We start from the raw sequence: 15851 nt of genomic DNA on the forward strand, positions 1-15851 counted from the left end.
TAAATAGGTACCTGGGAGTTAGTCAGCTGTCACGGGCTGCTTCCTGGGGGGGGGGGGTGTGTGTGGTGTGGAAAAAAAAAAAAAAAAGTAGTTAGTAAACAGTTGATTGACAGTTGAGAGGCGGGCCGAAAGAGCAAAGCTCAACCCCCGTAAAAACACAACTAGTAAACACCAACACCAACACCACGTATAAGGAGCCAGTAATCACCTTTCCCTACTACCACTTACGGGTTACTCATGCCCGTGCCACCTCTTGGGTGGCTTAATCTTCATCAATCTATCAATCAATCAAGCTGTCCCCGAGGATAGCGATGGCCGCCCCCGCCCTGTACCAACAATGAATACAGCCCAGCGCGCCTCCACTCTCCTGCACTTACATCCACTCACCTTCCCAGTCAACTGGAGTGAGTGTGCGTGCGTAAGCACTCCGCTGCGTGCATACGTGTTGCACACACACACACACACACACACACTTCAACGAGTGCACGCATATTGCAACCTGTCCTTCAAAAATGATAGTACCTGCAGCTACTGTGAATGGAATGTACACATTTTTTTACTGCTGCACACACACACACACACACACACACACACACACACACACACACACACACACACACACACACACACACACACACACACACACACACACACACAAAAGTCCACGTTTTGTAGAGCCCAAAATAAAATAAAAAGCCAACAGCCAAATCTAACTGTTCCCAGGCCTAGTATAGTACATACATGTACTAAATTAGGCCTTAGATTACATATATATATTAGAGCTAGGAGTCCTTAATTTAGGCCTAGGACCTGTTTATTGTTAGGCTGTTTTAGTGTGTATATCTTTTAGAATCACAATAAGTGTGTGTAGACATAATTACTTACACGGACTGTCGTGTGTACCCGGCCAGGAGACGCGTGTGCACGCATGTGCACCTGCGTGCATGCAGTCACGCGTGCGTGCGTGCGTGCGTGCGGCCTCAAGGCGACAGTCAACACGACATAAATTAAAACCCGCTGCGTATTTACTCAGTCTCTAATTTTCCATTTAATCATAAGGGAGAAAAAAAATAATGAGGAATGAGCCTAACGCAGCGTCCGGTGCTCGTATGAAGGAGTGCCGGACCAACCGGGCTGTGGTGGTGGGTAGGTGGGCCTACGGGCCGCTCCAAGCAACAGCCTGGTGGACCAAACTCTCACAAGTTAAGCCTGGCCTCGGGTCGGGCTTGGGGAGTAGAAGGCCTCCCAGAACCCCATCAACCAGGTATCAAGCAGCAGGTATCAAGCAGCAGGTATCAAGCAGCAGGTATGAAGCAGCAGGTATCAAGCAGCAGGTATCAAGCAGGTATCCTGGTGGAAGGTTGGCAATGGCCAACCTTCCACTAATGGCACAATGGCTGCCATTAGTCATCCCAGGCGCCGGCGAGAAACAATGGGCAGAGTTTCTTTCACCCTATGCCCCTGTTACCTAGCAGTAAAACAGGTACCTGGGTGTTAGTCAGCTGTCACGGGCTACTTCCTGGGGGGGTGGAGGCCTGGTCGAGGACCGGGCCGCGGGGACACTAAAAAGCCCCGAAATCATCTCAAGATAACCTCAAGATAACGGTAAGATACGCAGCCATCCTCGTGGATATCAAGGATTGAACCTGGGTTCAAGGACAGGGCAATGACGGAGACTATCAACACAGCTTTAAAAAAGCTATCTGGATTGTACCTGGATGAGGTTCTAGAGGGTCCTTCAACTCCCCGAGCCCGGCCCTAGATCCAGGCTTAACTTGCGAGAGCTTGGTCCAACAGGCTATTGCTTGGCGCGGCCCGCAGAGTACGAAAAGGGGGCAGAACACGAAGCCCTTTCTCCCACCCTTGCTCTCCCCCCCCCCCCCCCCCCCAGAGGAGGACCTAGATAAAAGCATACACAATACTAAGGGGAATCGATAGAGGACAAAGCAGCTGTGTTTTCAGAGAAATAGTGACTCGCGAAGATATGGATGGCGAATGGAGCCTCAGGTGAGCTAGAGAAGACCTTTCTCAGCGTAAGAGACGCCAGGAAGACCTTTCTCAGCGTAAGAGACGCCAAGAAGACCTTTCTCAGCGTAAGAGACGCCAGGAAGACCTTTCTCGGCGTACTAGACGCCAGAAGACCTTTCTCAGCGTACCTGACGCCAGGAAGACCTTTCTCGGCGTACTAGACGCCATGAAGACCTTTCTCAGCGAACTAGACGACAGGAAGACCTTTCTCAGCGAACTAGACGACAGGAAGACCTTTCTCAGCGTACTAGACGCCAGGAAGACCTTTCTCAGCGTAAGAGACGCCAGGAAGACCTTTCTCAGCGTAAGAGACGCCAGGAAGACCTTTCTCGGCGTACTAGACGCCAGAAGACCTTTCTCAGCGTACCTGACGCCAGGAAGACCTTTCTCGGCGTACTAGACGCCAGGAAGACCTTTCTCAGCGAACTAGACGACAGGAAGACCTTTCTCAGCGTAAGAGACGCCAGAAGACCTTTCTCAGCGTAAGAGACGCCAGGAAGACCTTTCTCAGCGAACTAGACGACAGGAAGACCTTTCTCAGCGAACTAGACGCCAGGAAGACCTTTCTCAGCGTAAGAGACGCCAGGAAGACCTTTCTCAGCGTAAGAGACGCCAGGAAGACCTTTCTCAGCGTAAGAGACCCCAGGAAGACCTTTCTCAGCGTACTAGACGCCAGGAAGACCTTTCTCAGCGTACTAGACGCCAGGAAGACCTTTCTCAGCGTAAGAGACGCCAGGAAGACCTTTCTCAGCGTAAGAGACGCCAGGAAGACCTTTCTCAGCGTAAGAGACGCCAGATGGAACTGAGGCAAATGAAGTAGCCAACTGATTGGAAATGTGGAGCTTAGGAGCTGAAGCCCGACCCTTCAAGCACAAACCAAGCGATTCGGAGAGATGAATGGACGTGATGAGCAGCGGAGGTGCCGGAAGCCACCTTCAGTCAAAGCTTTAACAGTACAGCAATGTACGCCAAGGAGACGGGACCCAAGAGCTAGTCTCGTTCTTCATATGCACAATAAGGTAAGGACGCGCAAAATAACACACACGAGGCACACGCTCACTATCACAATGACATCATTACGAATGGTGAGTGGCGATAATGGTGAGAGAGAGAGAGAGAGAGAGAGAGAGAGAGAGAGAGAGAGAGAGAGAGAGAGAGAGAGAGAGAGAGAGAGAGAGAGAGAGAGAGAGAGAGAGAGAGAGAGAGAGAGAGAGAGAGAGAGAGAGAGAGAGAGAGAGAGAGAGGGGAATAATTTGCTATATATGCAGCTATCCCACGACCGGCAACGCTGCAGTCAAGGCTATCAACAGTGTTATAAAGCCCAAGACACAAGCTTGACTTCTCAGCAGACTCAAACCGGAAGGGATAAGGCTTTGTGGCAATACTAAATGGAATTCATCTCTAGGGAACTAAACCCTCATAGTCTGTCTCTTCGCCATCAGTCGTAAGAGGAGCTTCAAAAGCAATACTGAATTCCTTTCTAGGTAGTTGAAGGCCTTTCTCTCTCTCTCTCTCTCTCCCCCTTCGTCACCACTAAAAGATAGTTTACCAAAGGGGCAGGGACGGGGGGTGGAGTTTATTTAAGGAGGGGGATGGAAGGGAGAGAGGGGGATGGGAGAGAGAGTGAGTCCCCTTCCACAGCCCTCACCAAGACCCACTACAATATCACCCTAATCCAGGCCTCCACGGCAACACGCAAGGCCGTCCAATCAAGAAGATGACAATAGCAACATTAGAGATGGAAGAGGGAGGGAGGGAGAGAGAGAGAGAGGAAGGCAAGGGAGAGAGGGAGGGGAGAACCCATCCCTCCCCACGACCCTTCCCCTCTGCATTGCCCCAGCGCCCCCCCCCCGCTGGCTAATGATGCCTCTGATGGAAGAGGGGTGGGAGGGGGAAGAGAAGGCATACACACTCCTTATTCAATATCTTGACTCTCCCAGTACTAGTGTGTTTGCACGTTATAAGAACTCATAGTCCCCCCTTCAAACCCACTTCCACTCTATCCCCCAAACACATATAGACCAGCACTCGCCTACATATCCGCCTCCAAGTTTACAAAAACGTCGTATTCATGACCTACAAGTGTACAAAAAGTACAGTCACAGAATACAGGCACATATTTTTTGTCGGTCATATTGTTGACAGGTGTGTACACACGTGGTCCCTCTGGCCTGATACTCGGCCCAACACGCCCATCGCAAGGTGTGCTTACCCCCTGCATTTTGAAAATGAATATATGCAAATGGAGAAATTACGGCGAAGGCCCAAGTGCCTTCTCTCTTTCCCTCCCCCCCCCACTTTCTCTTTCTCTCTCTCTCTCTCCCTTTTCGTGCAAGGTTCGCAGCTGTTCTTGGACGGACCGTGTCCGTGTCCTAGCTGGCAATTGGTCTGATCAAAAGAGAGAGAGAGAGAGAGAGAGAGACAGAGAGAGAGAGAGAGAGAGAGAGAGAGAGAGAGAGAGAGAGAGAGAGAGAGAGAGAGAGAGAGAGAGAGAGAGAGAGAGAGAGAGAGAGAGAAAGAGAGAGAGAGAGAGAGAGAGAGAGAGAGAGAGAGAGAGAGAGAGAGAGAGAGAGAGAGAGAGAGAGAGAGAGAGAGAGAGAGAGAGAGAGAAAGAGAGAGAGAGAGAGAGAGAGAGAGAGAGAGAGAGAGAGAGAGAGAGAGAGAGAGAGAGAGAGAGAGAGAGAGAGAAAGAGAGAGAGAGAGAGAGAGAGAGAGAGAGAGAGAGAGAGAGAGAGAGAGAGAGAGAGAGAGAGAGAGAGAGAGAGAGAGAGAGAGAGAGAGAGAGAGAGAGAGAGGGGGGGTATATAAAAGGTGACAAAAGGTTGTGTTAATTTTTCACGTGTCATTGTGATCTTGACAAGAGACTGATCCTGTTCCTCCCAGCAATCCCAGCACCCCCCCCCTAGCCCCCCGCTTCCCCCCCCCCACTAGGACCAGACCCCTACACCTCCCCCTAGCCCACCTACCCCTCCCCCAGGACCAGTCCCCAGCACCTCCCCGGCCTCACCCCTTTCCTACACAGCCCTAGAAGCCTCCAGGGCTGTATTACCACCGTGAACCAAGCGCACCAGTTATACAGTTTACCATAGTAAACCATAGTTTACTGTAGTAAATAGTATCATAGTAAACACCATACAAATGCAATTTAACTTGCGTTCGAACTTTAACCAATCCTTAACCTTAAGATTTATGAATAATTTTGTGTGTTATGTTAAACCGTACACACGGTGCCAGATCCGTCCGGTGGCACTGTCCGTAATAGTACTTTCAATACTGTTTGCAACAGGACTTTCTATACCGTTAACATTACATCAGCGATATATAGTATCAATGATATTTACATGCCTACATAAACAACAGTAATTACAATGTAATCAGCGCTCCTGGTACATGTAACAACCACAGAAAGGCTCGGGTGTGTGTGTGTGTGTGTGTGTGTGTGTGTGTGTGTGTGTGTGTGTGTGTGTGTGTGTGTGTGTGTGTGTGTGTGTGTGTGTGTGTGTACTCACCTAATTGTACACATCTAATTGTGTCTGCAGGATCGAACATTGACTCTTGGATCCCGCCTTTCGAGTGTGTGTGTGTATGTGTATATGTGTGTGTATGTGTGTGTGTGTGTGTGTGTGTGTGTGTGTGTGTGTGTGTGTGTGTGTGTGTGTGTGTGTGTGTGTGTGTGTGTGTACTCACCTAATTGTACACATCTAATTGTGTCTGCAGGATCGAACATTGACTCTTGGATCCCGCCTTTCGAGTGTGTGTGTGTATGTGTATATGTGTGTGTATGTGTGTGTGTGTGTGTGTGTGTGTGTGTGTGTGTGTGTGTGTGTGTGTGTGTGTGTGTGTGTGTGTGTGTGTGTGTGTGTGTGTGTGTGACTGTTTTAGCTAGAAATATAGTTAGTAACTATGATAGAAGAAAAATAGGCCAGGAGTCAGTCCATTAGACAACCAACGGTCAGAAAGGCGGAGTCCAAGAGCTAACGACTTGATCCTGCAGAGACAAATATTAAATCCACACTTTCTTCAAACACCTTATCGTGTGTTATTATCCGCACATTAATAAGAAATAACTCTTCTACCTGACCAGTAGACGAGAAGACGGGGCTAGAGAGCTATGGTCCGACCCTGCAAACTCACCTAGAGAAGTACACACATGTCTGCTAATTAGGCAGGTAATTGGAAAATATGGCAGTACAGTGAGCACCATACCTCCGTGAGGTGCTTCCGGGGCTTAGCGTCCCCGCGGCCCGGTCGTCGACCAGGCCTCCAAAACACTCATGTCAGGAGTGGGATTCGAACCCACGCCCGGAACCCACCTCGTACCTATGACGCAAATATGACTTTTGTTGAAAGCGAGACGATCGTTTAGCGGGATAGATTTCCTCAATTATGAAATAAAAAGATTCTTTAAATATAAAATATTCTCTGGTTTTAGGCATAAGTTTTGCATTTCAATACACATTGAATTTTAATAAGTTTCAAATCAAGACTAAATATCGAAAAGCTTTCGTTCATTGCATCCTCAGGGGATGTAGAGAGAGAGAGAGAGAGAGAGAGAGAGAGAGAGAGAGAGAGAGAGAGAGAGAGAGAGAGAGAGAGAGAGAGAGAGAGAGAGAGAGAGAGAGAGAGAGAGAGAGAGAGAGAGAGAGAGAGAGAGAGAGAGAGAGAGAGAGAGAGAGAGAGAGAGAGAGAGAGAGAGAGAGAGAGAGAGAGAGAGAGAGAGAGAGAGAGAGACTTACACATAATAAAGGGTTAGTTACATATATAATATTTCTGACGCGTTCTTTTCCAGCAATGAACGCATAACATGCGTTATGCAGTTGGATTAGTGATATAAGATAAGAATGTTGTTCATGCATATGTTGGTATAACATGTCACTACCTGTTATTGGTAGTTACTGCTGGTTCCGTACACTGTACAATTGTGAAGAACCTCATACCTAGGTTGGTTGAAACCGGTTGTCTCCTTATCTTGAGATGATTTCGGGGCTTAAGTGTCCCCGCGGCCCGGTCCTCTACCAGGCCTCCACCCCCTAAGAAGCAGCCCGTGACAGCTGACTAACTCCCAGGTACCTAGTTACTGCTAGGTAACAGCGGCATCAGGGGTGAAAGAAACTCTGCCCATTGTTTCTCGCCGGCGCCCGGGATCAAACCCGGGATCACAGGATCACGCGTCCAGTGTTCTGTCCGCTCAGCCACCGGCTCCCCAGGTGAACTCTGCCAAGTGAACTGTACTCACTCTAGTAACCTAACCTAACCTAACCTAACCTAACCTAACCTAACTCTACCAAGTGAACTGTACTCACTCTAGTAACCTAACCTAACCTAACCTAACCTAACCTAACCTGACCTGACCTAACCTAACCTAACCTCTGCCCATACTTGTTGTTTTTTACTGTTTATTTATATGTTATTTGAGCGCGTGCGCACGCACACACAGACCCGTTGACTGGCGGTTGAGAGGCGGGACCAAAGAGCCAAAGCTCAACTCCCCGCAAGCACAACTAGCTGAGTACACACACACACACACACACAGTTTCAAGTGTAGAAATGATAGAGCCCAACAGGCTCAGGAACCTGTACACCTGTTGATTAACGGTTGAGAGGCGGGACCAAAGAGCTAAAGCTCAACTCCCCGCAAGCACAACTAGGTGAATACACACACAAACACACACACACACACACACACACACACACACACACACACACACACACACACACACACACACACACCATGAATTAGTATTCTTCCATGATATCCAGGTGAAGGACTGATGATAATCCGTACTGGGAAGAGATAATCGCCTTCACCAGTGTGGTGAAATTTGGTAGTGAATGATTGCCGGGTTTGGAGTTTCACGGTTGGCGTGGTAACTACCCACTTATCTGCTTTAATAAGGACCAACGTACTTATTTCCATTTCAATTTAAACTTGCATTCTTATCTATAATTAAACAGATAAAAACCCAAACCCACCCACCCCCCAGTGGGGGGTGGGGGGTGGGGGGTGGGGGGTTTACGTTTTAAGGAGAAAAAACAAGTTTTTTTTTTACCAACCGTGTTTTTGACAGGTTGTGGTGCGTGAATGTTTGTCTGTTTGAATGTTTGTTTGTTGTGGTGCTTGAATGTTTGATAATGATGTGTGGAGTACCACCACAGGCTGTACTCCACACATCTTTAGATGATGGTTACCTTGAGGTTGCCTTGAGGTTACCTTGAGGTGCTTCCGGGGCTTAGCGTCCCCGCGGCCCAGTCGTCGACCAGGCCTCCTGGTTGCTGGACTGATCAACCAGGCTGTTGGACGCGGCTGCTCGCAGCCTGACGTATGAGTCACAGCCTGGTTGATCAGGTATCCTTTGGAGGTGCTTATCCAGTTCTCTCTTGAACACTGTGAGGGGTTTGCCAGTTATGCCCCTTATGTGTAGTGGAAGCGTGTTGAACAGTCTCGGGCCTCTGATGTTGATAGTTCTCTCTTGAACACTGTGAGGGGTCGGCCAGTTATGTCCCCTATGTGTAGTGGAAGCGTGTTGAACAGTCTCGGGCCTCTGATGTTGATAGTTCTCTCTTGAACACCGTGAGGGGTCGGCCAGTTATGTCCCTTATGTGTAGTGGAAGCGTGTTGAACAGTCTCGGGCCTCTGATGTTGATAGTTCTCTCTTGAACACTGTGAGGGGTCGGCCAGTTATGTCCCTTATGTGTAGCGGAAGCGTGTTGAACAGTCTCGGTCCTCTGATGTTGATAGTTCTCTCTTGAACACTGTGAGGGGTCGGCCAGTTATGCCCCTTATGTGTAGCGGAAGCGTGTTGAACAGTCTCGGGCCTCTGATGTTGATAGTTCTCTCTTGAACACTGTGAGGGGTCGGTCAGTTATGTCCCTTATGTGTAGTGGACGCGTGTTGAACAGTCTCGGTCCTCTGATGTTGATAGTTCTCTCTTGAACACTGTGAGGGGTCGGCCAGTTATGTCCCTTATGTGTAGTGGAAGCGTGTTGAACAGTCACGGGCCTCTGATGTTGATAGTTCTCTCCTGAACACTGTGAGGGGTCGGCCAGTTATGCCCCTTATGTGTAGCGGAAGCGTGTTGAACAGTCTCGGGCCTCTGATGTTGATAGTTCTCTCCTGAACACTGTGAGGGGTCGGCCAGTTATGTCCCTTATGTGTAGTGGAAGCGTGTTGAACAGTCTCGGGGCATCTCTGATGATGAGTGGAGTAATGACTGTACAGGGACAGGTAATTCACCAGTTCTCAAACAGGACCCCAGAATGAACGCCACCGGACAGGTGAATGAGGTAGTTAATCACCACAACGACGCTCACCTCAATAGCCACACACATTACACTCAGGTGATTTGAGCCTAACCATTCCTTTCCCAGAAACGTAATTAACATCAATTTATGCTCGTTGCTGAAGGGCATGACTATTGTTGTTGATGTTACAGAGACGAGGGAACCAATGGTGGAAGCGTAACAATGGTATAGCTGAGTGTAATTACAACATGGTCGTTAGCATTGACCCCTGTTGACCTGGGGCTAGATTCACTAAGAAGAAGTTACGCAAACACTTACGAACCTGTACATCTTTTCTCAATCTTTGGCGGCTTTGCTTACAATTATTAAACAGTTAATGAGCTCAGAAGCACCAGGAGGCTGTTTATAACAATAACAACAGTTGATTGGGAAGTTTTCATGCTTGTAAACTGTTTAATATATGTAACCAAAGCCGTCAAAGATTGAGGAAAGATGCACACGTTCGTAAGTACTTGCGAAACTTGCTTCGAAACTGCGAAACTGCTTCGAAACAGTACTTGCGAAACTGCTTCGTGAATCTGGCCCCCTGACCTTCCCTCACTAGTAATTCACACACGCCCTCCAGGCTGCAAGTGACAACCATTTTACACACGCCAAACATTTCAGGGTGTACATTCAACTCACTATGCAATGCAAGGGGAGGACAATTTTAGGTCGTTGAGTTTCAATCATTTTAAGGTAGGCCTACCCCGTCCTCCTGACGGCCCTGGGCCATACTAGCGTCACCCTGCCTCACTCACCCTGAAGTCTGTCGATCCTCCACCCTAATAATGACCAAATTATTCACATCACCACTGCCAGTACATGCTAGCATTATACAGCATGCCCCACCACCCCAACACTGCCAGGACACACACACATTATACAGCATTCATTATACAGCATTCATTATACAGCCTGGTGTGACTCGCTCAGGGGGGGGGGGGGAGAGGGGGTGGGGATCGCCTCAGTTTAAACAAATCGTTAATATAAACACAAAAATTGTAATATCCTTGAAAAAATATATTAGTTTTGTGCTTATTTTATTTGAAGTCTCGCCATTGAAGTCAATATTGAATATGTTTACGCCTCGAGAAATCCGGACTTTAAAATATTATCATTTGCGTTCTTGTTTATTTTATTTCATATCTTGCCATGAAAGTAAATATTTCAAGCGTTGAGGCGTATTTACGCAGCGCGAGACCTGCCTATAATATATATAGAGTGTGGGTCAACACAGCGCTATGCCACCCCAACAGGCTATGGCACAGTCCATCACGGTCTAAATCTAACTAAACCCAACACCACAATCAACCCTAATGCGTATAGTGCGTAGGTGTTTAGTGTGAAGAGGTGCGTAGGTAAACCTAACTCCTAAAATGGGGGTAAAAACCTAAAATGGGGGGTAATTGTCCCCCCCACCCCATTCCCTGAGACCCCCCTCTGTCTCTTTACACTAACTATAGTGTAATAATTCCGGTGTGCTATTTCTTGAGGTTATCTTGAGATGATTTCGAGGCTTAGTGTCCCCGCGGCCCGGTCCTCGACCAGGCTTCCACCCCCCAGGAAGCAGCTCTGGTGGTGGGAGACGTTACCACACATAAGGACAACCAAGACCAAGAATGGGAAGTAAGAGAAAGACAAGGAGAAAAGGGGTGGAAGAAGATGGTTGAAAAAAGAGAGGCCATGAAGAAGGCGATAACTAAGACTAGGCGGTCAAGTAAAGGAGTATTGGGAAGAGGAATAGAAGGATTAGAACGGGAAGGAGGAGAAAGATGAAAAGGAAAGGGGAGATAAGTAAGAAGGTGCTGGAGGAAGAGTAGAAGAAAGTGATGAGGCATGAGGGAGACGAATAGCAGGGGCAAGAACGGACAAAGGTGGAGACCACAGGAGGTGTAATAGAGGGAGGGGGAGGAGGAAGAGAGAGAGGAAGGGGGGGAGGGAGGGGGGCAGAACTAAAGAGTGACGGGCAAGAATGGGAAAGGGGGGGGAATGGTGTATAAAGGGTTATTTGCAAAACAAAGAGACCATTTGGGTTCACCTTTGGTCCAATACCTCGGTGGCCGCCACAACGAGACGAATGCTAACGAAGCGATTACATTTTTACATCACCCCCCCCCTCCCCCCCCCACCCCACCCCCAAACCTCCCCCTCAAACGCATCCCATTTTTTGTTTCATTTCGGTGAACCGAGAGGCCAATATCTCTCAACCCTTTAGCTAGAGAATCTTCCTCAAATGCAATGTTGCATTTTAATGTCCCAGCCGCATATTGGTGGAGGAGTAGAAAGCGTTTGTGCCTTATAGTTTTACCCCGGCAGTCAGTTAGAGGGTGAACGTGTGTCCACGCGTTCAGACCAACCTCGCGTTCAGTGACATAGAACGCCCAGGAACGCGCCTTGCCCCCCCCCTTCTCCCCTGCGGGATGAACTGAAAAGCTTTCAACAATAATTCAAAGGTTTCAATTGTGCTTTTAGTTTACGTAACAATGACTACTGAATAACTATGACTTATGCAAGCGCAGGGGGGAAACAAATGACTGTATCTTGGCACCAGGTAACCTAACAGTGGGTGATGTGGCACCAGACAACGTGGCACTGGCTGGCTTGGCACTGGGTGGCTTGGCACTGGGTGACTTGGCACTCTGAGTGGCTTGGCACTCTGGGTGAACCTGCAGCAGGTGTGGGCAGAGCTGGCCCTAACAAAGTGGACCTTCCTTGGCGGCTGTGAACGAGGATACTCTACAGAAAACCCAATTTTAAAATAGTTCTCCCTATAGAGGAAACCCAATCTGTTCCCCCTTTGAAAGACATCCGCCACCTTCCCCCCCCCCCACCCACCCAAACACACACACACACGCCCTTGAGTGCTGTGTTCTTATACAACGCCAATTGGCTTAAAACAAAAATACCCAACTAGTTTGATTTATTCTAGTTTATTTAACTGTTTTCAATCAGCGCTTTTTTTTCTGTTTTCCTTTAGAATTGATTGATTGATAAAGATTAAGCCACCCAAAAGGTGGCACGGGCATGAATAGCCCGTAAGTGGTGGCCCTTTTGAGCCATTATCAGTATCAAGAGCTGATACTGGAGATCTGTGGAGGTGCGACTGCACCCTGCGTGACGGGAGATGTCTCCCGTGTGGAGAAGGGATTGTCCTTTAGAATGCTCATGCATATGCGTGTATGTATGTATGTATGTATGTATTTATGTATGTATGTATTAAAGGAATATCTGTTTTCAGTTCAATAGTGTTTTACTAATTTGTTCTGGTGATAAGGACAAATAGTTCATCTATAATATGCTTGTAATAGGCGAGAATCATAGCTATCATTCTTTGTCAGACAGTGAGTGTGACAGACAGTGAGTGTGACAAGACAGTGAGTGTGACAGACAGTGAGTGTGACAGACAGTGAGTGTGACAAGACAGTGAGTGTGACAGACAGTGAGTGTGACCAGACAGTGAGTGTGACAGACAGTGAGTGTGACAAGACAGTGAGTGTGACAGACAGTGAGTGTGACAGACAGTGAGTGTGACAGACAGTGAGTGTGACAGACAGTGAGTGTGACAAGACAGTGAGTGTGACAAGACAGTGAGTGTGACAAGACAGTGAGTGTGACAAGACAGTGAATGTGACAAGACAGTGAATGTGACAGACAGTAACTGGCAGAAAACGCGTGTAAGAGTGTGTGCGTGAGAGAGAGAGAGACAGAGTGAGTGTTAAAGACAGGAGTGACAGTGACAGACAGGATGAGTGTGACATTGTGTGTGTGACAACCAGTCGATTAAGGGTTGAGAGGCGGAACCCAAGAGCCGAAGCATTCCAGCAAGTACAACCAGGTGAGTAGAGGGAGAGACAGCATGAGAGAAGGAGAGTGTGTGTGTGTGTGTGTGTGTGTGTGTGTGTGTGTGTGTGTGTGTGTGTGTGACGGCGCGCGCGCGTGAGCGTATGTGGGGCCATTGCAGTAGATTTCAGTGGTCAACGGCCACCCCGCAGTGAAGAAGATGAGGTCCAGGGCCCTCTGTCACTGGCCGCAAGGTGAGGGGGAGAGAGCAGTGCCAGGCACTGTCCCTTCTTACTGCGCACAGGGGGGGGGGGAGAGGTGGGGAGATACTTCAGTCGTTCCTAGGTCTTACCCACTACCCACTCACGCGATTCCTTACCTACCCTATCCCTACCCATGCAAACCTTAAAACTAGCCCTTCTCTCTACTCATGCAAACCCTAACCTAACCTACCTTCCCAAAGGCAGGCGATGAGTCACAATAACGTGGCTAAAGTAAGTTGACCAGACCACACACTAGAAGGTGAAGGGACGACGACGTTTCGGTCCGTCCTGGACCATTCTCAAGTCGATTGTGAGAATGGACTTGAGAATGGTCCAGAACGACTTTAGAAACAATCATTTCTTGAGAAATGATTGTTGAGACTTGAGACACATTGTCACAATCGACTTGAGAATGGTCCAGGACGGACCGAAACGTCGTCGTCCCTTCACCTTCTAGTGTGTGGTCTGGTCAATCTACCTTCCCAAAGGTAGTCTTTGATGAGCCGCCAGTCTTCGTGGCAGGCATTAAGAGCTCAGTTCCGAGACTTTTGGGGACAGTAATTACAGCCTTCAGAGGCAAGCTTTCTCCTTTTATGTGTACCAAAGGACCAAAAATTATGTATATAAGAGTCCCACGCTCCGAGGTCTCAGGGATCTTAAGAGTGTCTTGCGCACTCTAGAGACAAATTTCCGATTAAATAATTCATGTCTACCAGGATAAGGAAACTGCAGGAGACTGGACTCCTGGAAGTTCCAGATAGACACATTATTACAGGGATTTATAAATCATTCTAAATCAAAATGCATCTTAGAGTGAAACTGGAACTTATCGGACGATGCGAAGCCCAGCAGATAAACGGGATTCAGAAATATACGAAAAGCTTTTCTTATTTTTGGTGGCAATATTACCCACGAAGAGGAAGGGAAGGATGGGGCATCCACAGCAAAAAAACAAAATAAGTAATACTTTCTGGACTACCTTGAGGTTACCTTGAGGTGCTTCCGGGGCTTAGTGTCCCCGCGGCCCGGTCGTCGACCAGGCCGTCGACTATACTATGCTGTTTGATGGTGTTATTTCTGGCTGCTCATAGGTGGTGACTCAAGGTGGAGACGCGGCTACCCGGGGTTCTTCTCCTCCACCTAAGGTGCTCTTCTCGCTGATGTTCTCCTTATTTAAGGTATTCCTTCAGCTAAGATGCTCCTCCAGCTGAGGTTCTCTTCTCGCTGATGTTCTCCTTATTTAAGGTATTCCTTCAGCTAAGATGCTCCTCCAGCTGAGGTTCTCTTCTCGCTGATGTTCTCCTTATTTAAGGTATTCCTTCAGCTAAGATGCTCCTCCAGCTGAGGTTCTCTTCTCGCTGATGTTCTCCTTATTTAAGGTATTCCTTCAGCTAAGATGCTCCTCCAGCTGAGGTTCTCTTCTCGCTGATGTTCTCCTTATTTAAGGTATTCCTTCAGCTAAGATGCTCCTCCAGCTGAGGTTCTCCTCTTGTGTAGGTACACATAGGCGAGCATAACCCCTCTACACAAATATATCCTCCCCCTCCCCCCCCACACACATACACACAATCTTCACAGACTGCCAAAAAAACCTTTGATATCGTCCCCATAAAAGACTAATATATAAGATGGAGAAGCAGGAAGGAATAACTGGGAAGGTCCCGGGCTGGGTGAGGGATTACCTCACATCCAACCTGGGTGACCTCACATCCAACCTGGGTGACCTCACATCCAACAGTCACGGTGAAAGGGAAGGGAACTATCAGGGGTAAAGCGCCAAGCTATCACCACTTTATAGCACTGGGAAAGGGTCAGGAATAAGGATTTGGGATGGGACGGGGGGAAAGGAATGGTGGCCCCAACCACTTGGACGGTCGGGGATTGAACGCCGACCTGCATGAAGCTAGACCGTCGTTCTACCGTCCAGCCCAAGTGCTTGGACAGTCACGGTGGGAGAAGAGATGTCAGAGTGGCAAGCTAAGCTCTTGGCTCCCCTACTCGTCCTCATCAATATCAAACACATACCCCCCCCCCCCCGGGAGCTAAGATCGAACGGATCAGTTACAAAATCAACGCCACAAGAGAAAACGGAATATGCTGTAATGAGGTATTACCCAAAGCTGAAATAGCTTACGGAATGAGGTTATAAAATGGCGGGGTACTTACTTTGGGTACAGTCGGGCCCAGCAAAGCCCGGATGACACTGGCAGGAGCCCAGGATACAGTCACCGTTGCCAGAGCAACCTCTCGGGCACCCTTCTGTGAACTCGGACGACACGTCGCCCGTCAGCGTCACCTCCTGCGGGTCTCCGTCGTCGTTGTACAGGCTAAGGAACCAATGGCCCTGCTCCAGGTACTTGGTCATCGTCTGCGGTTGTGCCGGCGCCTGTGGCATACGGGAATGAAGCGCGTCTTGATATTATTTGTATATATATATATATACAACATTAGGATGAGCAAGATTGGGTATTTTGAATGGTGTTCATTTGTGTAATA

General features: G+C 48.4%; 1 protein-coding gene across 3 annotated transcripts in view; it reads right to left on the reverse strand.

Moving 5' to 3' along the window:
* LOC123762245 (teneurin transmembrane protein Ten-m) overlaps window positions 1–15851 on the reverse strand; it is a 312258-nt gene that overhangs the window by 46840 nt on the left and 249567 nt on the right. For all 3 annotated transcript variants that reach the window (XM_069325657.1, XM_069325651.1, XM_069325644.1), the window contains one exon: window positions 15522–15741. In XM_069325657.1, the coding sequence (XP_069181758.1) occupies window positions 15522–15741 (220 nt within the window). The remainder of the gene's footprint in view (window positions 1–15521; window positions 15742–15851) is intronic.

This window comes from Procambarus clarkii, chromosome 2 (genome assembly GCF_040958095.1).
Source record: "Procambarus clarkii isolate CNS0578487 chromosome 2, FALCON_Pclarkii_2.0, whole genome shotgun sequence".
In the NCBI taxonomy this organism is placed as follows: domain Eukaryota; kingdom Metazoa; phylum Arthropoda; class Malacostraca; order Decapoda; family Cambaridae; genus Procambarus; species Procambarus clarkii.